The sequence below is a fragment of the Sinocyclocheilus grahami genome, unplaced genomic scaffold, assembly GCF_001515645.1.
Source record: "Sinocyclocheilus grahami isolate Dianchi unplaced genomic scaffold, SAMN03320097.WGS_v1.1 scaffold319.1, whole genome shotgun sequence".
In the NCBI taxonomy this organism is placed as follows: Eukaryota; Metazoa; Chordata; class Actinopteri; order Cypriniformes; family Cyprinidae; genus Sinocyclocheilus; species Sinocyclocheilus grahami.
Window position 1 is genome coordinate 361,536 of NW_015505498.1, and position 25,347 is coordinate 386,882.

A 25,347-nucleotide genomic window follows, 5' to 3' on the forward strand; every position below is an offset into this window, starting at 1 on the left:
ATGCTGTCTACACCATAGATATAGCCTATATACATATCTATGGTCTACACTGGATGCGGCACGGCACGACACGACAAATCCCCGACAGAAATCTGCTGCTGCGCTCTATTTATGACGTATTGACACAAATTTCAAACGATTTTCAACGGTCGCTTTGTCACGTCCAGTGTACTAGACAGACTTTAGCTGTTGCGGCGCAGACACGGTGTTACTCATCTATCGAGAAGAAACAAAGCAACCTCGGCGTCCGATCGCAGGCCTTCCGCTCCTTGAGTTCTCTGCAGCGCTGGAAAGCTGATCCGATATTTACACGGGTCCTACTTCTTGCCTTCTTGCCTTAAGCCTTCTTTTGTTCCACAGACGTTTTCCTCTTTTGTTTTTTATCCGCCTTCTGACTATCTTTCTGTCACTTGGCTCGGCTCGCCTAATGTCCGTCCTGTGCACTGAACTCTCTCCCCTCCACATCATGAGTAGACACGCCCCTTACTGCTGATTGGCTACAAGTTTGTTTTGCTATTCGGCCCGAATCAGTTTTCTAAAGTGTTTTTGAAAAATTGCTTTCCCCACCTTTAAATGAACTTGCCACTTGCTCGCGACTGCTGTCTTCATGGAAGATTTGCATTAACACTTTTGAACTCTAATCAATATTTTGTGTCTAATTATTTACTTATGTGGCAAGCAGCCATGTAATAAGCAGGATAATGTGCATCCAGCCGGTTGTTATCGCAGAATAACCCCCGACAGGGTGATCAGGACCCGACGTGAAGTGGATGTACATTATCCCTTACTTAATTAAATATGCATACATGATAAATGTAACGGTCCACTCTGTCTAATAAATATATAAAATGTGTTTGCTTATATAATTGTGTCTGAAATGAAATTGTATAATAGCACTTTTTTTTCTACAAAATAAATTACGAGTTAAACAATTTCTACTCTGCAGTCCATATTGATTTTACAACTTCACACTTTTACTCTGTCAGTAATTATCTCATTTATGTCTAGTTTTTATGTGATTCTAGAAAAAGCATCTGAGACCAAGTTGATGTTTCACATAAATAAGAACTCGCATTACCTCTCCTGAGCCGTGAGTAAGCACCTCTGAGCACTGAAGCGCTCCCCTGGACTCGCATCCCTCACCTCTGTCAGTGCTTCAAGGCTTGATTTGACTCCAGCTCATTTGGCACAGGGTTGCAGGGTTACCTTGGTTAACATCCATCCAGCTGGTTAGAAGCATGTCAGGTGTGTGACAATGTGCTTTTTATAAGAAAACGGCTGATTTTGTGAAGTGGAGCTGTCAGATTTAACCAGAGCACCTGCATGTGCTGCTCGTTCAGGCAGAAACGGGAAACTGATCTTACGCTGACTTACTGGAGAACCTGAAAATGGATATTGCTTGCTCTGGAGCTCCTTGTGGCAAAAACAGAGTATCTCCGGTCTCCTTCTAATTGATGAGCTGAAACTGATTGTCTGTGAACTTTTATCAGGTTCTCTTTGGGAAACCACACAGACTTGTGGTGACTGCAGCAGTGTGATTGTTCTCTCTTGTTCTCTCTCTGTCACCTGCACTGGAAGACTTTTATATCCCTCTGATTTCCCTCGGGACGCTGCTGCTCTCTTCCATATATACAATTATATAATATTAAAACATTTTTATACATTATTTGATTTTAATGTTAGAATTATTATTATGTTTAATATTAATATATTCTATTATTACTATAAGAATTTATATTATTTTATAATTGTTATATTTAATGCTAGAAGCACACAAAGTCCAAAACCACACAAATAATGGTAGACATGTCCCAGATAGTGATGCACAAGAATATCAGCAACTCACGTTTTATTTGCGTGTTTATTATTAAATAAATGTGATTAATTGATTATACATAAACTTTATTTTTGGTTTCTGGCTAAACGAAAAACTAATTTTGGTTTTGTTTTAAAAAAATAAAATAAAAATCCATTACTAGTAGTCCCAAATGTTAAGAGGCTTGCAAAAATGGCAAACATCATTTAAAATCAATAGCAAATGAATGCAAGCCATATAATATTTATGGTAGTGAATGGCCATTTGAAGAAAACAAAAATTAAAATGACAATGTTGACAGATGTGTTTCATAGGCCTTTAAAAGTCTAAAATATAATAATCTGCATTGAAACAATAAAAATGCTAAATATACAGTATGCACTAAATACACTGCGAATGTTCATAATACCTTGCTGCAATTTGTGTTTATTTTGGCCTCTTTCTCTTCCGTTCTGTTCTGAACTTTGAACCATTGCGTGCTTGTTATTTTTTTGGAATTAATGTGTCAGGAAATGCTCGAACGCTTCATAATCTTGCACCACGGGACGTGTTAGATCACACGAGGCTTCTAGAACACTAATGAGGTCACTGCGTTGTTTACAGCACTGCCATGTGATCGATCAGAAAGCAGTCCCTCGTGTCAATAGCTGCAGCGATGCAGTATAGTGACCTGTCATAAGACACTCTCTCACCTCTTTCTTTTCTTTCTTCGGCTCCTTTTCTCATTTGGTCATTGTCTCTCATTAAGTACAAGAAGCCTTTTATTTTGTTGATATTATGTATATGTACTTTTAGGATTTGAAGTACACTGCAAGTGCACTTTCATTAAACACACTTCTTGTGTTCAAGGGAGGGATGTTTTCCAATCAATGCTATAGATATTGGTATAATGAACAGGAGGCAATTTTCCACCAGTGACCGTTACTGAACTAGTTTCCTGTCGTACCAGTAACTGAACCCAGTTGGCAGCTCCAGTGAGCCACAATGGCTCCAAGTTGTCACAAAGATAGATTTGGTTTCCTCTGTGCCGTTCATGTGGCTATTTGATTGAATTTAATTGTGTTGTGTGAGCTCATCAGTGCTGAGTTGGATCAGTCCTCCTTTTCTCCAGCCAATGAGATTGCGTGGTGTTGCCATTGGAGGCGACTTGGCTTGGAGTTGCTGATGTATTCAGCGTGGGAATGACCTTGCTCATAAATGGCAGTAGCACAAGGCTTCTGACATATGGACACACACACTGACTTTGCAGAGCCGCACTGATTCACTCTCGTTTTATGATGCTTTATGAGATGTTGGAAAATGGGCAGTTAATTAAAATGACGTGGGTTGGAGTCCATGACTCATACACACACACACACACACACACACACACACGCTCACTTCCATTCAGATGTGTGGGGTTGGTAAGACTTGGAACTCTCTTATGTTCAGCAAGGCTGCATATATTGGATCAAAAAACACAGTAAAAGCAGTAATATTATTAAATGTTATTCCAATTTAAAATAACTGTTTTCTGTTTGAATATGTTTTAAAATGTAATTTATTCCTGAATTTTCAGCATCATTACTCCAGTCTTCAGAGTCGCATGATCCTTCAGGAATCATTCTAATATTCTGGTTTGCTGCCCAAGAAACATTTCTGATTATTATCAATATCGAAAAGAGTTGTGCTTCTTTATATTTTTGTGGAAACGATGCTTTTTTTTTTCATAGAATCATTAATAGAAATTTCAAAAGAACAATTTATTTGAAATATGAATGTGTTATAACGTTATAATTTACTGTACTGTGAATTTTGATCAATATAATGCATCCTTGCTGAATAAAAGTATTATATATACCTTACGTTTATTTCTTACTATTATCCATGTTGAAAACCGCTGTGCTGCTTCATATTTTTGTGCAAACGATGCATTTCCCCCCCATGAAATCATTAATAGTTTATTTGAAATATAAATATTTTGTAACATTATAAATGTCTTTACTGTCACTTTTGATCAAGTGCATGTATCCTTATATAATGATAATGATTAATAATGCAATTAAAAATGATAATAAATAATGTACCTTTCTGTAACACAAAGTGCTACAAAACAAGTGAAATAATACATAACAACAATCATTATTAAATATTAAAATGCTTTATTAAAAAATATGTTTTTGAGCAGTTTCTTCAAACAATCAAGTGAGGGAGCATTTCTATTGGAAACTGCTAATGAAATATTATATGTTCACGTTTTATCTAAAGTCTTTCTCTACTGAGTGTGTTGTTTCAGAGGAGCGCCCCCTGCGGGAGGCTCCATTTATGTCAGTCTGAGAGCGATTGTATTTGTGAGTTTATGAGTGTTTGTGCAGGGCTGTGCATCCACTCGTGTGCTGCCTGTGCTTGTGTTTGAGGTTGTTGGTGTTTGTGTCACACCTCATCAAGCTGTATGTGAACGGCTGCTGCTGTTGCCATGGATATGGCTCTTCTATGATAACTGCAGTCAGTAGGAACTTCCGACCCAGCCGAGTCCTGCCAAGGCCGGGTTGCCATGACAATGCTGTAAACGGAACAAAAGCAGCTGGCAACAGAACACTGGTCTCCATGCTTCAGATTCGACACTTTTACAGTAGGAGAAACACACACACACACACACACACACACACACACCTTTTTGGTTTTGCGCATACACTTTCTTACTATAGAATGCTCCAGTGTTGCTTACTGGACAGCACAAAAAAGAGGTCGTTTAAGTAAATGAAGGGAAAAGTTTCTGTCCAAATAACTTCAAGTTCATATTCTGCCACATGAGGCAATCAGTTTCAGGCATACAAAGACACACACACACACACACACACACACACACACACACCTTTTTGGTTTTGCGCATACACTTTCTTACTATAGAATGCTCCAGTGTTGCTTACTGGACAGCACAAAAAAGAGGTTGTTTAAGTAAATGAAGGGAAAAGTTTCTGTCCAAATAACTTCAAGTTCATATTCTGCCACATGAGGCAATCAGTTTCAGACATACAAAGCACTACTGGTGTTCTGTTGAGCTCAGATCAATCTGAAACACCTTTGTGGCTTCAGTGAGAAAGTACCAGAATCACTTCACAGGTTCTGAAAGATCTGCTTTTTTACGTTCAGTTTTCATCAGACCGATGTGATGCTGATGTGAACCATAATATGAGCATTCATCAGCACTGGCCCTATATTTAACCATTGTTTGCATTTTTATTTTTAGAAAGCGATTAGCAGATGATGATTATCAGTGGCGTACTTTCATGACTGTTTCTTTAACACACTTAAGTACACTTTAAAAAGTGCATTTTGTAATAATGTTCTTTTAAAGTAAAATGTAATTTGCATTAAGTCATTGTGTTGCAATAATCTTTTTTTCCATGCTTTAAAGAAGTGCACTTATTTTGATGTGTTGACTAACATACTAAAGCACATGTAAAGTAATTGATTATAATTTTAACTGTAGTGTGTGATTGATATTGCATTTAAAGTTAATATATTAAATGTACTAAATTGCAACTTCATTACATCGTCATAATTAAATGTCTATACAAAATATATAAAAAGTAAACTCCAACGGCGATCAGGAGCCCGAAATGAAGCACTTTAGATTAGGGAACACTATTAACTAGTTGCTTATTAGCATGCACATTACCGGCATATTGGCTATTTATTAGTATTTACTGTAGAAAGCACATATTAATGCCTTGTTCTGCATGACCGTATTTTAGATCCCTAAATCCTACCCAATACCTAAACTTAACAACTACCTTAGCAGCTATCAATAAGCAGCAAATTAGGAATGTATTGAGTGGAAACTCTTAGTTAATAGTGTATATGTGTTCCCTAGTCTAAAGTGTTACACAAAAGTTTTCCAAAATTGCATGAAACCAACATACAGTAAAGATTCATTTCTTACATTTTTAAAAGCTATTTTTCATCTTAGACATCCTAATTTATCATAGACTCAAACATTATGAAGTTATGCAAGAGAGAGATTCTAAACGTCAACAGTGTGTTTTATGAGCTTGTGTCTGTTTGTGTGTGAGCTTGTGTGGGTTTTATATGTGTGTGTGTGTGGTCTGTAAAGTGAACTGAAAGTGAATGATCTGTTTCTTTCATCAAGACTGAATAATTAACAAGCCAACGGCTCTGTGCGCCAAGCCACCAGAATGCATCTCTCTCTCTTTGTTTCTCATTCACAGTGGGTTTTGTCTCCATCATTCTCTCACCTACTCTTCCCCCAGCTTTTCTCTCAGTCTCTCTCTCTCTCGCTCTCTGTCGTCGTTCTTCAACACCCCCTCCAAACGATACTCGAGACGTAGCGTCTCCCGAGCCCTGATCTCTTAGATGAGAGAGAGAGAGAGAGCGAGAGAGCTGCAGCCAGCATGAGGAGAGAGACGCTCTCGCAGACAGAGCACTAGTGCCGATCGCTCATCCTCCGTACCGTCGTCTTCATCTGTTTGGGAATGCCTCTGTCCTCCCCATCTTCTGTCTCTCCATCCATCCATCTCTCCTTCACTCTAAGTGGTGCAGAACGCGGCGGAGCCGTGATACATGGCAGCCAGGTTAGTCCTGACAGACTGAATTGTCAGCCGTTTGTGTTGTTCTGTGCAGGTTCTGCATGGGTTATGTTGTGTGTGAGCATTGAGGCGACATAATCGCTGCCTCATTATTTAACGGGTTCATTCCGACGTGCTCTTGTCTAAGCCTCTTAATGCAGATTGGGTTCTTTCCGACACTTGTCCGCCTGTCTCTCTCTCTCGTTCTCTCTCTCTGTCTGGTGGTGTGTGTCATTGCAACCTGAGGAGGAGTGTGTGTGTTTTGATTCGGCAGCAGGAATAGGGTGCGATGTAATTTTCTTCTTCTTTTCTTTCTTTTTTTTCTCTTATTTTTTATGATATGGACCTAAGGATCTGAAATAAAGAAAGTAATAAATACATTTAAAAAAAGAGTTGTTTGGTCTGTATTTTTAGCTGTATATTAGCAGCAGGTGTTTACATTTTCAGGTTGAGTGACAGAGGTCTGATCTGTCTCATGGTTAAACCTGAATGAGTGTGTTTGAGAGTAAGAGCGCACATCCACACTCACAAACACATGCATTCTTGCAGACTTGTTTTCCAGGTATATATGTAAACATTTTTATAGTAAGATACAAAAAAAACCTAAATTGTTTCTTTGGTTACCTGCCAGACTCTGTTCCGTGTTTTGCTCCCCTCGTGATCCATGTCCTGGTTTTCCCATGTGTTTCCTTTTGCCCTTATTTGGTTCTTCCTGTTCCTGTTCTGATTATGTTGATTTGTCTCCAGCCGTGTTAATTTAGTCTAATCATTTGTGCTCCTTTATAAGCCTGTCTCCTATGTCCATTCGTCGTCCGGTATTGTGAATGTGTCAACCGCTCCTGCTAGGTGTGGTTTTCCTGGTTCCCTTAAAGACATTAAAATCTTTTGTGTTGATGTACTCCTGGTATCCTCGTTCTGCGCTCCCTGACCATAGTGAAACGTGACATTACCGCTGTAAACAAAGCAGCGCTGCACTTTTAAATACTACATTGATATGCATTATATGGAGGTATGATTAAATTCAGTTCTGAAATACATTCATATAAACCCCAGTTCAGTAATTAGCATTTTCTCCACTTGTACCAAACAAACAAACATGCACACACACACACACACACACGTATGCCGTTTAAAAAAAATATTAAAGTGGTTTACCGTCTGAACCGGTATATCGCCCAACACTACTATTTTATTTTTTGTTTTGAACTTTTTTTGTTAGATGTATGCTCAAAACAAGAGAAAAAAAACAGTAAGGAAATTGTTTTGTGTAAAGTAAAGCCTGACTGGTTTCCTCTCTCTGCAGACTTTTAGAAAGCTTGGTGTGTGTGTGTGTGTGTGTGTGTGTGTGTGTGTGTGTGTGTGTGTAAGAGGGGCCCTGGCAGTTGGTCATTATTCACGCTCAGCCAGTACTGCAGAGAAAACAGAGCCTTCCGGAACAGCCCACAGTCCTTCCCATGGCAAACTGGACAGGGACATTCTTGTTTGGACCCGTGACAGTTCAGAGAAAGGCCGTAGACATTTTGGGGTCTTTTGACAATAAAGCGACAGTGAGGTCATTCATTTTCAGGAGTGCCTGTTTGGCTTGCAGAATGATTTTCTGAAATCAGTGTACACTAAAAAAATTTCAAGCCGTTTCAACTAATTATTATTTAGTAACAAGTTCCACAGAAATTTTACATTCAGTCAATTTCTGTCTTCATAGTGTTGCCTGAATTGTTTTTAGTTGGCTCAACCTTTACTGAAATAGTTTTAGAGTCCATTCAACTAAAATTATTTAATTGGTCAAACATTTAGAAAACTACAGCAAACTGTGTCAATTAAAATGTAACCATTCACTCCATGTGTTTCATATGTTACCTCATCTAAGATTTATTATTTGGGCATCATAAGAAATTGCTGTGGAACTAGTTATTAGATTTTATATTGAGTTTAAGAAAATGATTACCTGGTGTCTATCAATAACTAAAACACACACATTACAACACATAATAGCCTTTTTTAAATAACAATCTGCATTTATAACATTTGTCATACAGACTAAACATGAAGGCTTAAAGGGATAGTTCACCCAAAAATTAAAATTTGCTGTTAATTGACTCACCCTCAAGCCATCCAAGATGTAGTTATCACGAATCCGGTCCATGCACTTCCATTCGCTCACCACCAGAGATCACTACTGTGGACTCTTGCACCACACTACTGTTGCACTTCACCCGGACTACAGTTCCCATCATCCATTTCACTGATTACACACACACAGCTGAATGCACTGATTACACACACACACACACACACACACAGCTGAATCCAATCAGACATGCTACATAAGCCATGTACTTCCTCTCTCTCACGGCCGAGTATTGTAAGCGCATATCGCTACCCTAGTCGATAGCTACTTTGCAGAACCAGTTCCCATTTCTAGTTTGAGTTCTAGTTGTCTAGTCTAGTTTCCTGTTTGCCTGTTTCCTGATTTTCACTTGTCCTGGATTATCCCTCTCGTCTCGCCCTGTTTGAATTCTGTTTGCCCCTCGCCTGGACCATAGCCCGTGTTTCGTATTAGCCCTTTGGAATGCCCTGTTTAGACATTGTTTGCTGGAGATCGACCACGCCTGCTCACTGGACTACTCTTGTGTCTTGCCCTCAATATACCTGTTTGCCATTTATCTGACGCTTGCTTGTTTTGACTTTGTTCTAGAATAAAAGCTTTGCATATGGATCCGCACGCCTCTCGTCTCGTCGGCTCCGTAACAGTAGTTAACTTTTTTTCTTCAATTGAAAAGTAAAGGAAATTTTTAGATAAACATTGCAATTCATAAACTGCATGGCTCTGGCTGCTGGCTTTTGAGAGTCAAATAAACATATACAGACAAGACCAAATTACCAAAGGCTCCTGAGGACACATTGAGGCCTTATGAAGCTAAACAATCAAAAACCAAGGATCACCGTTTCAGATAAAAATCTTCTTTATTGTTCTACTGGAGATAAAAAGTCACTGACATCTGGTATGGCCTGAGGGTCAATAAAATATCAGCAAATTTCAATGATGAGAAAGCACCAATGAAACCTTTGGCCACACCCTGATGGAGAAATAAAGTACAATTTATCTCAAGAAATGAAATGATGCCTTTTAAACCATTTAAAATGTAACAATTTTTTTTGGCACACAAAAAATCTCAAACCATCGCACAACACAGGGAGCGAAGTACAATTTATCTCAAGAAATGAAATGATGCCTTTTAAACCATTTAAAATGTAATACCAGTTATTTAAATTTGTGATGAAACAGAAGTTGCAACAATTTTTTTTGGCACACAAAAAATCTCAAACCATCGCTCAACACAGGGAGCATTAATGTTCATTAGTTGCAAGGATTTGTAACAGAACATGCACATTTCATATTATAAGTCTACCTTAAACAGCATTAAAATAATAACAAAATATGCCTGCATGTTGTTGATAAAGACCAGTGGTGACGTTTTACAAATTGATTGATCAATTGTCCCAGTGTTTACTATGGTCTCTTTACCAGTGCAGGGTCTTGTGTGCACGATCAAGTGATAAATAAACGTATTACTGTGGTTTACATTACACGTTTCGTCGTAGTAAGCATCAATGGCTTATAAAAGAGAGAGACCGCGCAATCTCTTCATATCTTTTACCGTCACGGAAACACGAAAATATCATACAACACGCCAAAATGAAACCTAAAATTAATTATTGTAACGGTGACGTTTTACAAATTGATTGATCAATTGTCCCAATGTTTACTATGGTCTCTTTACCAGTGCAGGGTCTTGTGTGCACGATCAAGTGATAAATAAACGTATTACTGTGGTTTACATTACACGTTTCGTCGTAGTAAGCATCAATGGCTTATAAAAGAGAGAGACCGTGCGATCTCTTCATATCTTTTACCGTCACGGAAACACGAAAATATCATACAACACGCCAAAATGAAACCTAAAATTAATTATTGTAACACAGCTCATTTCCCTCAGACATATTCATACAACGCTTATTCAATGTTTTTATATATGTTGTAAATTTGTGTATAGATACATACGTTTTAAATAATACGTTTACACCTTTTTTTAATATACAAGTATTGATAAATTCTAAGTACAAATTCAGTTCCACTTACCTGACGCGTGAACTTGACATACATTTAACATAGCCTAAATATAAATTTTTCGTCGGACACATGACTTATAAAACACTAAATAATATCCTCTCAAAAACATCGGATATGCTGTGTGTTTTTGTCGATAAATTTAGTCTAAAAAATAGCATTTATTTAGTGCAACTTACCTGACTCGTGAACTTGACAAGATGGCGCTGTTTCTCCCGCGAAGTCACTCAGACTCGTGCTCGTGCAGAATGATCTCAGTTGTTGGCTGGATTCGTTTTTATTAGTTTCGTCAACATTAGCATAGCTAATTGTTGACTGGATTTAAAAGTAACCGTTCATTCAATGTTTTTCAAATATATTTGTGTATACTTAATATAATATGTCCTCTCAACTAAGCCCAAGCAATAAAATTAGCTCAACTTAAATATTTTTGACCTTCCAACATTTTGTTAATTGGATTTTTTACAGTGTATGATTGAATTTGAATTAAATGTTTCCATTTGTCTCTCTTTTTTCTGTCTTTTTTGTTAACTTCTAAATGGTAGCTAACAAAAACGGCCATAGTTTTCATTAAAATACCATAGGTGTCCCTCAGTCATGAAAAACCTGGAAATAATAAGAGATCCTAGAATTGGGATTTCCAAAACTGGAAAACTAAATAATAATTTAATAATACTTAATACTAGTTGCTTATTATCATTCATATTATTAGGATATTGGCTGTTTATTAGTTCCATGCAACCATATTTTAGATCCCTTAATCCAACGCCATGCCGAAAATTAACAACTACCTTACTAACTATCAATAAGCAGCAGATTAGGAGTTTTATTGAGGCAAAACTAGTTAATAGTTAGTTAAAAGTGAGAATTGGTCCCCAAACTAAAGTATGACCATATAATTGTAAAAATCCTAGGTACATTTTGGAAAATTATAGTGAAGATCATAGTGTGTTTGTATATATACAGTCCTTATCCAGTAATCAAGAATGACTGGAGGAAGAATAGAAAAACTGAATTGGATAGAATTAGATTTAGCTGTACAAAACCGTTTTTACCGTTTTACAGCGAATTGCCATCAAAATAAAAAAAAGTTTTACTTTAGTAACAATGATATTTTGTTGGAAGCCAGAGTGAGTGAGTGAGTGAGTGAGTGAGTGAGTGAGTGAGTGAGTGAGTGAGTGAGTGAGTGAGTGAGTGAGTGAGTGAGTGAGTGAGTGAGTGAGTGAGTGAGTGAGTGAGTGAGTGAGTGAGTGAGTGAGTGAGTGAGTGAGTGAGTGAGTGAGTGAGTGAGTGAGTGAGTGAGTGAGTGAGTGAGTGAGTGAGTGAGTGAGTGAGTGAGTGAGTGAGTGAGTGAATGAATGAATGAATGGTCTTTTTTGGACAGTGTTTTGAATAGTTGAGGAGAGCTGACAATGTTAGCTGTTATATTTAGCACCATACTCTGAATATTGCAAAACAGCCCTGTTAACCCAGAACTGTCGTGTCATGCTCGCACGAACACACACACGCGGCGTTGTGCACCTGTGAATCTGATTGTGTTTGGATGTTGAATGGAATGCTCTGATTGGTTCTCACATTCTTTGATAACATCATCAAAGCACATTTGCTCTGCTGCACGCCTGCGTTTGCTATCTAACATTCCAACATCTCTCTCTCTCTCTCTCTCTCTCTCTCTCTCTCTCTCTCTCTCTCCTCTTCCCTGTGGAGTCCAACCACTTTCAAACTTGGCCAGTCCTGCGCTGACTGTTTCCATGGAAACATATTCACTCGTGGCAGGGCAACAACGAAAGGAGAAAAGCTGGCAATGCGAGTGTGTGTGTGTGTGTGTGTGTGTGTGTGAGAGCATTCCCATTATTTAGGATGGTCGGCCCTCTCCGCTTGACTGCGTCTCACACAAACATAAATTCATCTTCCTTCACACATTTACCTTTTAAAGTGGGATGTAATGAACCACTATGAAGTATTTCTCTGAGATCTGATTGGTGAATAAATGCAAGGGGGAAAAAAGGAGAACGTGTGAAGATTTTTTTTATTGTAAAAATTCAGAACGTTTTCTTTTAGCGTTAAATTGGGGTTAGGTTATTGTATTTATAATTAGCTGTATATGAAAACAATAGTCTGTGGAATGTCCTCATTTAGATTTTAGTTATGGAAATGTGTGTGTTTGTACTTCAGGTTTTACTATCATTGAGGGACAGAATATCTTCAGTAAAACCTGAAATCACCTACAATGCAGTCTTCAGTTTGATTCGATTTATTAACTTATGAGTTGATTCTTTTAATGAATCATTCAGAAAGACTCTCAAACTCTGAAGGAACTAGTTTGTATCATGCGGATGAATCCTTCACTGAATAAACTATTAAAGCAGCTATTGATTCAGATAGATTCATTCAGTGAAGGATTCGTCATATGATTCACTTACTAAGCTGCAAGTTACTTCAAAACCCTTATGAAAAAGAAATACACTTTAGCAGACTTTTAAAATCATTTAGAAAATACTAAATAAACATACTTAAGTGTGAACTGAATGTAATGTTTTCGCACACTTACTTGCATGTTAATTACAATTAAATGTACATGTATTACAGTTAAAATGTATATTAAATGCAATTAGTTGCTTTTTACCCATTTATTAGGACTTAAGTACATTTTTGTATTTATTTGTAAAATTATTTGATTAAAGTGTACTGCTGAATGTACTGACAAGCATTTATGGTAAATTCACTTACTAAGCTGCAAGTTACTTCAAAACCCTTATGAAAAAGTATACAAAATATAAATTATAAAATATACTTTATATATAAAATATACTTTAATGTCATAAAATTATGAAAACAATAGTCTGTGGAATGTCCTCATTTAGATTTTAGTTATGGAAATGTGTGTGTTTGTACTTCAGGTTTTACTATCATTGAGGGACAGAATATCTTCAGTAAAACCTGAAATCACCTACAATGCAGTCTTCAGTTTGATTCGATTTATTAACTTATGAGTTGATTCTTTTAATGAATCATTCAGAAAGACTCTCAAACTCTGAAGGAACTAGTTTGTATCATGCGGATGAATCCTTCACTGAATAAACTATTAAAGCAGCTATTGATTCAGATAGATTCATTCAGTGAAGGATTCGTCATATGATTCACTTACTAAGCTGCAAGTTACTTCAAAACCCTTATGAAAAAGAAATACACTTTAGCAGACTTTTAAAATCATTTAGAAAATACTAAATAAACATACTTAAGTGTGAACTGAATGTAATGTTTTCGCACACTTACTTGCATGTTAATTACAATTAAATGTACATGTATTACAGTTAAAATGTATATTAAATGCAATTAGTTGCTTTTTACCCATTTATTAGGACTTAAGTACATTTTTGTATTTATTTGTAAAATTATTTGATTAAAGTGTACTGCTGAATGTACTGACAAGCATTTATGGTAAGCTAAGGGTGCTTTCACACTAGCACTTTTGGTGCGCACCCGGGTTCGATTGACGTCAGAGTTCGGTACGTTTGAATGATGTGAATGCTGTCTTCCGAACTCAGGTGCGTACCCGCAAAATGTACCCGAGTCCGCTTAAAAAGGGTGGTCTGGGGTACGGTTCAAGTGAACTCCGGTACGGTTCGCTGCTGATGTGAACGCAATCGTACCAAATCATGGAAGTGAACCGCTATTAATGATGTATTATTTGATAAAAATGTGTTTTTGTGTGTGTTTCACTCACTTTCTTGATGAGCGTGACTGACGTGCTGCAAGCAGAGAGCTGTATATCTCATTTCTGTTCACCTTCAGAGTACTTTAGAGCATTTGCAGTACATTTGTAAGGCAGACGTAAGTGCCGTTATGTACTGAAGCTTTGGAAACAAAACCCACGGTTCAAAAACATAAATATAAAATTGAAGAGAGCCTTGCTACGCATTTTGCCGTCTTCTCCTGTGCCATCGTTACTAAGCAATGGGGTAAACAGCTGCTGGCTTGATGACACAAACGAACCGCGGTTCGGACCCAAATAATATAATGTGAACACAGTCCAGCGGGGGGAGGGGGAGGGGGAAGCAATCGAACTCGGGTTCGGACCAAGCAATCGAACCAAGTGTGAAAGCCCTCTAAAATATACTTTAATGTCATAAAATATACTTCAATGTGAATTTAATCTATTTTTGTAATTACAAATTTGTATTGATGACGTTGCAGTTTAGTACGTTAGTCATCGCATATAAATCACATACAAAATAAAGTTCTTTAAACACACTTCATTTTTACAAAGTGCACTTTGGTACAACTTTACAAAGTACAACTTTATTTAAAAGTATACTTAAGTATGTTAAGAAAGTGGAAAAGTAAAAAATACTTCTTTTTTTTCTGATATTTTACTCAAAACATGTTTCGAGATTTATTCGAACTCTCTAGGTGGCAGTAGCGGAGCTAAAGTTTTATACATGAGGTGGCCAAGGCTAATTCATGGGGTCCATAGACCATGACAGAAAATCAGTGTATAACTCCAACCTGGCATAAAAAAAGCATGAATAAATCCAACGATTGCTGATTACTTCACATTACCCCACATTAGCTACACATTCCTAGCATAACTTCAAATGTTAGACTATTGTAACTTATTTCTCTTATTTCTATCATCTATCACCAAAGATCTAACATTGACTTATACAGTGATTTTTGTAAATGTTGTTCAGGAAACCTAAAACTTCAACTTACTTCAAACAGGGCTGTCAACTTAACTTTTGAGTTCAGCCTGGAGTGAGAATTATACAGGAGTAATTAACAAGCGATTAAGTACGTTCTCAATTTTTCTAAACTAAACTATACAGGGAACCCTATTAGTAAGGTAAAAAGTAGCAATTGATTTGTGAACAAGTTCATATTAGAACACTTTTATAATAACATTATATCTATATATTTTATTAATTATAATAAAAAAAGAGTAATTATATGAGTGAAAATATAATAAATGTAATTTTTGCTAAATTCACCTACACTCTAAAAAATGCTGGGTTGTTTCAACCCAACTTTGGGTCAAATATGGACTAACCCAACCGTTGGGTTACATTTTTGCATTAAATTTTTAACCCAAAAGTTGGGTTAGTCCATATTTGACCCAAAGTTGGGTTGAAACAACCCAGCATTTTTTAGAGTTTATCTAGTGTACATTTTTCTCACTGGTTTATGGAGACTGAATGGATTTTCTGAGGTTATGTGACAGTGTTTCCAAGCTGCTGTCTTTCTGCGGTTGAAACACTCATTGAGTGATCACATGAGACACTAGACATTCAGTTAGTTGTAGTGTATCTTTCAACACGCCTTCGGATGTTCATTCATGTTTATTTCATGCTAATTAGAACGCACTCCTGTTTCACTTGAACTGATGCAAAACAGAAGCACACGTGAACCGTCCCACCACTATAGAGCTCCTAAACTGTATTCATCGTTTGAAATTCTTAATAAAACAGAATCTAAATGCTGAGACTTTGTTTCTTATTATCAAAAGTAATTTGCTCTGTCTTGTCTGTCAGTGCGTTGTCCGTGTCATCGCATTCATCAAATGCTTCTTTCAGTATGATTAAACAGATCAAATGAAACAAAAAAAAATGCTGGGTTAAAAAGGGACAAATCCAGCTATTGGGTTGTTTTGACCCAGCGGTTGGGTTCAAAACATCCCAACCGCTGGGTCAAAACAACCCAATAGCTGGGTCCATACAACCCAATAGCTGGGTTTGTCCCTTTTTAACCCAGCGCTGGGTTATATTTAACCCAACATTTTTTAGAGTGTAGCATATTCAATTTTGGGGTGGCCAATCAGATGCCACCCTGGACACCCCTCTGGATCCGCCACTGCTAGGTGGCACCTGGCATGTAAAATCAATGAAAGCAGTGATTTTCTGCTGTCTGTTAGATTGCTAGACTGACAATGATCAGCATGCGTCTTTGGCAGTGCACCTGACAGGCCACAGCAGGCGGCTATCTGTTCTAGTCACTGTGATCAGTCCACTCACACACACACACACACATACTCAAGGCCTCGCTGAAATTGTAGAATGGTGTAGTGACCTTGTTTTACAGTTCTGATTGGCTAGTAGTGATGTAAGGTGTTGCATAAGAGCCTATAATGTGACCAGGTTGCTCCCTTTGGAAACTGGAGAGAACCGAGCATCCGCAGAGACAAGTCAGCATGCAGTTAGTGGTTATATATTTCTGTAAGCGTGTGAGCGAGGGTGTGTGTGCCTTTGAATTTGTGTATGTGTGTTAATATGATGAGATCATTATCTTAAGAAATGAAGTGTGTTCAGATGCAGGCTGATGTCTGGAACTCCTGCAATGCTGAAGTTGTGGTGATTTTGATACTGTTTGGCTTGTTTATCGGTTGTTTATTGTGTGTATTAACGTCTGCCCATCCCTGCTATAATGACGTGTCTGTTTGCGGTGGACTTGTTCAGGTCAGTGGTGTTTAAAAGGTGGACTTGTTTAAGGCAGTGGCGTTTGTGGGGGATTTTTAGGTTATTGGTGTTTGAAGCAAGTTTATTTTGTTCTGTCACTTGAGATTGCTTGCTTTTTGTCAGTGATGTTTGTGCTTAAATGGTTTTGGTCAAATATAATATGTAATATTTTATGACATTGTTTTTAAAATAATGTATTTATATTATAATATTTATTTTAATTTAAATACATTTGTTTTACTTAAGGCATGTGACTATTTTTATCTTTTCTCACATTTTCAGCGTTATTATCATTTTTTTATCTAAATCTAAAACCATTTTAAAAAAAATGAAGTAAATCAAATATAAAACTTGCCAAGGCAGCATTTGTCTTTTTTTTTTTTAGTTTAAGCTAAAGTATTAAAATAATTAAAGCTAAATAAACTAAAACTTAATAAAAACTATTTTTTTTAAATGACAAAACACAAAAATGTATTAAAACTTTATTTAAAAATAAAATGAAAGCAGAAAATGTAAGAAAATTGTATTCAAAATGTTAACAAGAAATATATAATTGTTTATCAATGATACCAAAACAAATCTGATTTGAATGAATTTAGACTGTTGTGTTTATGTATTCACTTTTTTTTATTATTTATTTCATGTATTACTGTTAATAAGGCAGATGTTTTTTTAAAAAAAGCTTTAAATGTGAATAGCGATGCTATTTACACTAAATAAAATAGCAGTATTTTCTTTTTGCACAAAGTGTAAATAATAGTTTGATGCTATTTATGTGGCAGATACTATTTGCACATAATTTTAGTGCAGTACATTATAAAACAGTATGCAATAATAACATGTTAAGTGTATTTTAATTATATATACACTAAAATTTAAGAAACTTACTTTGTTTATGTTGTTTTCATTGGTAGTTTTAATGTTGTTAAGAAGCTCCAAACACCTAAGGGAATGAGTGTTTTCATTTTATGATCTAAAATGACCAAATGCATGTTACAAAGAAATGAGGCAGCCAGATTATCTTTCTAGAGGTTTAAGTTGTCGCTCTCTGAGAAATTGAAACAATAGTCTTGATCTTGTATGGCTCTTGTCTCTCCAGCACCGCCAGTAACTCTAACCGGAGTTCCCCTGCCTGCTCTCCGGTTCTGCGGATGCGCTGTCGATCTCCCATTCTGCAGAACGTCGAGGCGGACACCATGGTGGAGAAAGGCTCAGAGCATTCTGACACCTCCAAGTCCCCCTCCACCCCTGAGCAGCTGGTCACTCGCACCTTCTCCGGCCAGTCCACACGCAGCGGGGGCAAGAACTCCAAGGTATGTCCTCCTCATCCAGCCCCACCTGTTGGGTTCCTTTATGGTTCTCCACCAAGCCCAGTCATTCTACAGCATCACTTCCACTAGGAAGCCTGCCGTGTACTGAATATGATGCACTTAATTATGTGGAACGGCCTTCTCCTACCTGCCACTTTGCCCTTTGTTGTCCAATCATAGCACGTGTCCAACCCATAGACTCTGATTTGGCATAGTTCTACAATAAACCATTTTTGCAAGTAATCTGTCCCATGCAGATCTATTATATTACTGTAAAATATGATTTATTTAATATATATATTTATTTTCACATTGAAATTCTGTTAAAGGGGGACCTTAAATTTGTCTAAACAAGTCTATCTCATGCTCTAGTGCAGTAGTTACAGACAGCAAAGCAAACCCTCTCAGCTTCCACCAAATCACTCCTGTGTTATATGAACATATGAAGTCAGGAACATGTGAAGCAGCAGCAGAAGGAATCAGTGTAAACATCTACAATCAAGACCAAACAGAGTTTCACTCTCAGACACAATTACAGAACTTCATAGAAGGCTGATTCTCATGAAACAGTGCCATTTATGATTTTAAAAATGGCAGGAAAATGTTTATCTTTTGTGATTTCTTTTAAAATGAACACTGCTGAACACTTCAAAATATTTGAAAGTACTTAAGTAGTAGCATTGTAATATAAAACACTTTACTTTTGAAAGAAGTCTCTTCTGCTCACTAAGGCAGCATTTATTTGATTAAAAATATAGCAAAAACAGTAAAATTGTGAAATATTATTACAGTTTAAAATAACTGTTTACCATTTTAAAATATTTGAAAATTTAATTTATTTCTGTGACGTAAAGCTGTATTTTCAGCACCATTACTCTAGTCTTCAGTGTCACATGATCCTTCAGAAATCATTCATTCCTTACTGTATTATTTTCTTTCCAAAAAAATACAAAAATTACACCTTCAAATGGCATAATTTCCTGAGAATATCCTTCAAATATCTGTCATAATTTTTTTTAAATCATTTATTAATTTTCAGTACAAACAAGAATAGGGTGACCCCATTTTCTGGGGACAGTCCCTGTTTTTGGTGTCCTGCGTCTGACTGGAGCTGTCCCCGTTTTACAGCACATTCAAAACAATGATTACTTTCACCAGCAGAGGGCGCTGCGAGCTATACTGATTACTAGTCGCGTGCAGCTACTGTAGCCATGAAGAACTGGAACGAGAGCAGAGCGCTATTATCATCAATTATCAAAAGAGACGCCGTTATAGGTTTCAGGGTAGTCACATACTAAAGGTGCTTTCACGCCATATCGTAATTACCGTGATTACGAGATACCAACTTGTAAAAAGCGTTCACGTCCTCGTAGTACTCGTAATTAAAGCTTGTGAATTGGAGTTTTCTGTGAGCTACAACTTGTACCACTTGACCACCTAAGATTCATTAGACGTTATGTTTAGGCATTGATAGTGTGACGTTCTGAGTCCAAGATAAAAAAAAAGTAATACTGTTTGTGTGCACTTTATAGCAAGGTATGATAATGTTGTGGGATTGTTTAGCACACAGTATTAAACATTCCTGAAACTTCCGCCGTTTTTTTACTTTAATTACTTTGTATTTAACAAATATTTTTAACATTTTAAAATATAGTTTTATTTGTCATATGTTCTCATATTTATTGTTTCATATTTAATGTGTTTTTGTAAAGCCGTAAGTTTGTTATAATCCTATTTTGATCTGTTTACCAGAGCCGGTCCTCCCTATACCCAAAATACGCAAACTGCGTAGGGCCCCCGAAACACCAGGGGGGGGCCCCCTTGCTCTCAAAGATGATTTAATTTTATTTTCGTTTTTGAGCTTGGTCTGCGGTTATGAAAACATGAATGATCATTTGTTTTAATGCAGTGCGCTGTCGCCCTTTCTACGTAAAAATAAGTCAAAGCATGTAATGTGAATGTCGTAAAGTCTTACTCGAGACTAAAAAAAACTAGTTGAAAGTGTATCGAGCCGCGGAAGAGACACTGTTTCTCAAGCGCTTTCCGCAAGTGCGATTCGAGACAGAGTGAAACATGGACAAATGCGTTTCATTAATTCGTTTTTATAACCACTCATACCCCACTTCACTGCCCCCCTCACCCCCCACACACACAAACAAGAATAGGGTGACCCCATTTTCTGGGGACAGTCCCTGTTTTTGGTGTCCTGCGTCTGACTGGAGCTGTCCCCGTTTTACAGCACATTCAAAACAATGATTACTTTCACCAGCAGAGGGCGCTGCGAGCTATACTGATTACTAGTCGCGTGCAGCTACTGTAGCCATGAAGAACTGGAACGAGAGCAGAGCGCTATTATCATCAATTATCAAAAGAGACGCCGTTATAGGTTTCAGGGTAGTCACATACTAAAGGTGCTTTCACGCCATATCGTAATTACCGTGATTACGAGATACCAACTTGTAAAAAGCGTTCACGTCCTCGTAGTACTCGTAATTAAAGCTTGTGAATTGGAGTTTTCTGTGAGCTACAACTTGTACCACTTGACCACCTAAGATTCATTAGACGTTATGTTTAGGCATTGATAGTGTGACGTTCTGAGTCCAAGATAAAAAAAAAGTAATACTGTTTGTGTGCACTTTATAGCAAGGTATGATAATGTTGTGGGATTGTTTAGCACACAGTATTAAACATTCCTGAAACTTCCGCCGTTTTTTTACTTTAATTACTTTGTATTTAACAAATATTTTTAACATTTTAAAATATAGTTTTATTTGTCATATGTTCTCATATTTATTGTTTCATATTTAATGTGTTTTTGTAAAGCCGTAAGTTTGTTATAATCCTATTTTGATCTGTTTACCAGAGCCGGTCCTCCCTATACCCAAAATACGCAAACTGCGTAGGGCCCCCGAAACACCAGGGGGGGGCCCCCTTGCTCTCAAAGATGATTTAATTTTATTTTCGTTTTTGAGCTTGGTCTGCGGTTATGAAAACATGAATGATCATTTGTTTTAATGCAGTGCGCTGTCGCCCTTTCTACGTAAAAATAAGTCAAAGCATGTAATGTGAATGTCGTAAAGTCTTACTCGAGACTAAAAAAAACTAGTTGAAAGTGTATCGAGCCGCGGAAGAGACACTGTTTCTCAAGCGCTTTCCGCAAGTGCGATTCGAGACAGAGTGAAACATGGACAAATGCGTTTCATTAATTCGTTTTTATAACCACTCATACCCCACTTCACTGCCCCCCTCACCCCCCACACACACACACAGTTTTGCGTAGGGCCCCCAGAAGTCTAGGATCGGCACTGCTGTTTACTATTTGCAATAGTAACTATTTACGTTTCATAGTGTGATTTTTGGTGAATTGTAGGCCTATTAAGAAACTAAGGTAAGTTTGATCCTCAAACATCATTGTAATTATTACTAATTATGATATTAATATATGGAAACCACAACAATTAAAAAACAAATACATACACAAATATATTGTCCCTGTTTTTTAATTTGTAGATAATGACAAGTGAGATTTCAATGATATTTTGACCACTGAACTAGCAAATGTCCCCGGTTTTCATTTCAGAAATCTGGTCACCTTAAACAAGAATGAAGCCAAACAGCAGATGTTGTGTTCGTGTAGCTTTCAATGTCTGTAAAACAACTCAAAAATCACATTCACATGTGGGAATGAATGCATGAAGGAATTCATGAATGAATGAATGCATGAATGGACGGGTGTCAATAAACAAGTGGGTGAATGAATGGAGAGATGAAGCTTTGCTGTTATGTGAAATGATTTGTAATAAATGCAGAGTAGCTCATGTCATCATTCAGTCTGTCTGTCTCATTTCAACTGATACAGTCGCTTGTTCTGCCTGTTTCCTTTCATTTTTCTCACTCACTGTACTGTTTTTTTAATAGAGATTTATACTTTTGCTGATGTCATATAAAATGTCTTTGCTCTAAACTTGACTATCATGTTCTTCTCGCTGTTTGTGGTTGTTCTGATTTGTGTTCCGTTTTCTGATTTCTGTTTTTCTCCTCGATGCATGCTAGTCTCACAAGCGACTTTCCAAAGTAAGCATTTCTCTCTTCTGTTCTGTAGTCACTCAGTCTCTCACCCTGTTTGTCTGTATTTCTCCTCCAGTGGCCGTTCTGTAGTCCGTTTCGGTGTTATTTGTCTGACTCTGTCTGTTTGTGTGTGAATGCAAGTGTGTGTCCAAGTGTTTGTTTATACAAATACACGCATAGACTCCTTTCTCTCCATCTGCTTTCCTGTCAGCAGGTGTATTTGTCACTTATGATTCTGCATCATAGTATGATAGTAGGTTAAAAAGAGTGAGAAGTATCTGACTTGGGGCTGCATGATGAATCATCAGAATTATTGCACTTTACATAAGCACCAGTCTAGAGAATGCCAACTCGTATGCAGGGTTTATTTCACCTCATCTAGTTTATTGTATTTGTCATATACATTAACACAGTCTATATTATGAAAACTGGTAAAACCTTAAGAAAATTAGAAGTGAAATTCCTAACTCCAAAGTATGTTTTTTTTTGTCTTTAAATAAAACAACCAACAAAAAAAGACTGTATTGTGGCACAAACGATATATAGTCAAGATTCATGTTTGGATTTATGACAGTTTGTCATATGTGCGCACAAGATTTAGTTGCAACAAGTTGGGAAAATTCAGTCACACTTGAGCAGAAAATGTATCCATTTAAGAGCTGGATTTAAACACTTGACATCTGGCAACCCCACGCATGAATGCTCCTAGGGGATTGTTACCAATGCAAGATAATGGAAATGTCAAAAATAACTAAATAAATCAGGAAAATAAGATGATTATGTTTAATAAATCAAGAAAGGAAGAAATCGTGATCATTAGTCGTGCAGCTCTAATTTGATGGCCACCACCATGAGAGGACCAGCCTTATGTATATGAAATAGGTGATTTTACTACACTGATATGATTCTTCATTTTATGTGACTGTGCATTTATTTGGGGTAAAAATTTGACATGCAGGATTTCAGCTATTTTAATCTATAGGTCTTTTAATTGATCCCGTGCTGTGAGTGCTGTGTGAGATGAAATCACTGGATAATCGACTATGTTTGTCCCATGGGCCACCTGTCTTTGCAAACAGATGATTTATGATTTCCAACAGAGGGAATTCTCAAACCAGGAATTTCCTGACTGTGCCTTCTGTGTTCACTAAAGTATTGATCAATAATGTAGTAAAAGAGTGTATATATCTTTTAATTATTAATCATTTCCATGTAAAACAGACCATAAAGCTTCCTTTATTTCTTTCTCTGAAGCACATGGGATTTCAACAGTTTGCCGTTAGCATGTTGCTATGCTAACGACTTGATACTCTAATAAGTTCAGACAAAAATATAGCGCCTGCAAACCTATGTAAAATATGCATTTTAATTGGTCTTGATTCATTTAAATAACATGTAGCATGTGGATTTAGTTAGTGCTTTTATGGATTTGTTCGGCATTGAATATATTTATGATAAATATTTCTCTCAACTCCATTTTGGATTGATTGATTGATTGATTCAGTTATTCAAATATTTATCTATTTATATTTAATATATTTATGATAGACATTTGTCTTGACGCCACAATTTTATATGTATTTACTTTTATTTTTTATTTTTTTTCGAGCAATAAAGCATAAGCCTAGGCTCAAATAATGTAGTAATCTTACAAGGCAGCATAATGTTACTGCCTCTTTGGAGCAGCCTTCATGTCAGGAGCAAGCTTATGATGCTTTAAAATGCTATTAGATATTTTTTAGAAGTAGTAAAGCATGCTAGCAATGGGTTCGATTTCTAGAACAGACATGCATTCTAAGTGACTTTGGATAACAAATGCATGAAAATGCATTAGCTTCCAGTTTCTCCTTGTTTTTATTTTTCATTCTGTTTTCATTGCTTTACAGTATGACAGATTAAACCTGATTAAAGTAAGCATTTCATGTTGTTCATTTGACCCCTGACCCGTAAATTAACGCTACCTTAAGTGTTAGTTCATATGTGTAGCACCCATCAACTATTCCTCCATTCCCTTCCTCGCCTGTTTCTCTCTCTCTCTCTCCATCCACATGTACACACGAGAGACCTGTCTCACACCTCTCTTGAGTTTAGATCAGATTAGCCCACATTAAACCATCCAATTCCTGAGCCTTGACAGGGTAGACCAGTATGTGTGTTAGCAGGTCAGTGTGCGTTGATCTGTAGGCTTTAAAAGGTCATGAAGGAGACACAATGAGAGCTGTGAGCTAGCAAATCCATCAAAGTAGCACACACACACACACACACAGCATGTGTTTGGGGTGTAGGCTAATTGAGCATCTTATCGGCTGACACCCACCTCTTGTCGTTTTGTCTGCTCACTTTAACCTAGACTATAAAACAAGGGAGCCCATTATGTGCCGTACCTCTTCAAACTGATATAGCATCAGAGTTTTGTTTCTTTTCATTTAGATGGTGGTCTGTCGTAAAGAAGATATGTAAAACCAGTTTATCCCCATAATGCATACTGTTTTTGGAAAGACATATATCTCACACTACCTTTTCTGTCGACATGGAGTTGTTTCTTAGGCATGTAATCATGCCCTTAAAAACCTCATGAAATGATTTCAATGAATGCAATTATGTCCTGTGTTGATGAACAGGAAGTTTAGATGAGATTTGTCAAAGGGTTTTTCTTTTTAGTTCATTTCACATTCTGGAAAGTAATATTGCGAGATAAAAAGTGACACTGTGTGGTATAAAATCACAGAGATTAAATATAAAGTCACTTTGAGAGATAAAAAGTCATAATTATGAGAAATAAAGTCACTCCGTGAAATATAATGCCATAAATATGAAAAATAATGTCACTGTTAAATACAATGTCATAATTACGAGAACAGACATATATCTCACACTACCTTTTCTGTCGACATGGAGTTGTTTCTTAGGCATGTAATCATGCCCTTAAAAACCTCATGAAATGATTTCAATGAATGCAATTATGTCCTGTGTTGATGAACAGGAAGTTTAGATGAGATTTGTC

General features: G+C 36.9%; 1 protein-coding gene across 1 annotated transcript in view; it reads left to right on the forward strand.

Annotated features, from left to right (window-relative positions):
- Positions 1-25,347, forward strand: part of LOC107602089 (GRAM domain-containing protein 1B-like) — a 101,626-nt gene that overhangs the window by 54,456 nt on the left and 21,823 nt on the right. The window contains exons 4-6 of the mRNA XM_016294497.1: positions 18,065-18,278; positions 22,329-22,349; positions 24,230-24,253. Of these exons, the coding sequence (XP_016149983.1) occupies positions 18,065-18,278; positions 22,329-22,349; positions 24,230-24,253 (259 nt within the window). The remainder of the gene's footprint in view (positions 1-18,064; positions 18,279-22,328; positions 22,350-24,229; positions 24,254-25,347) is intronic.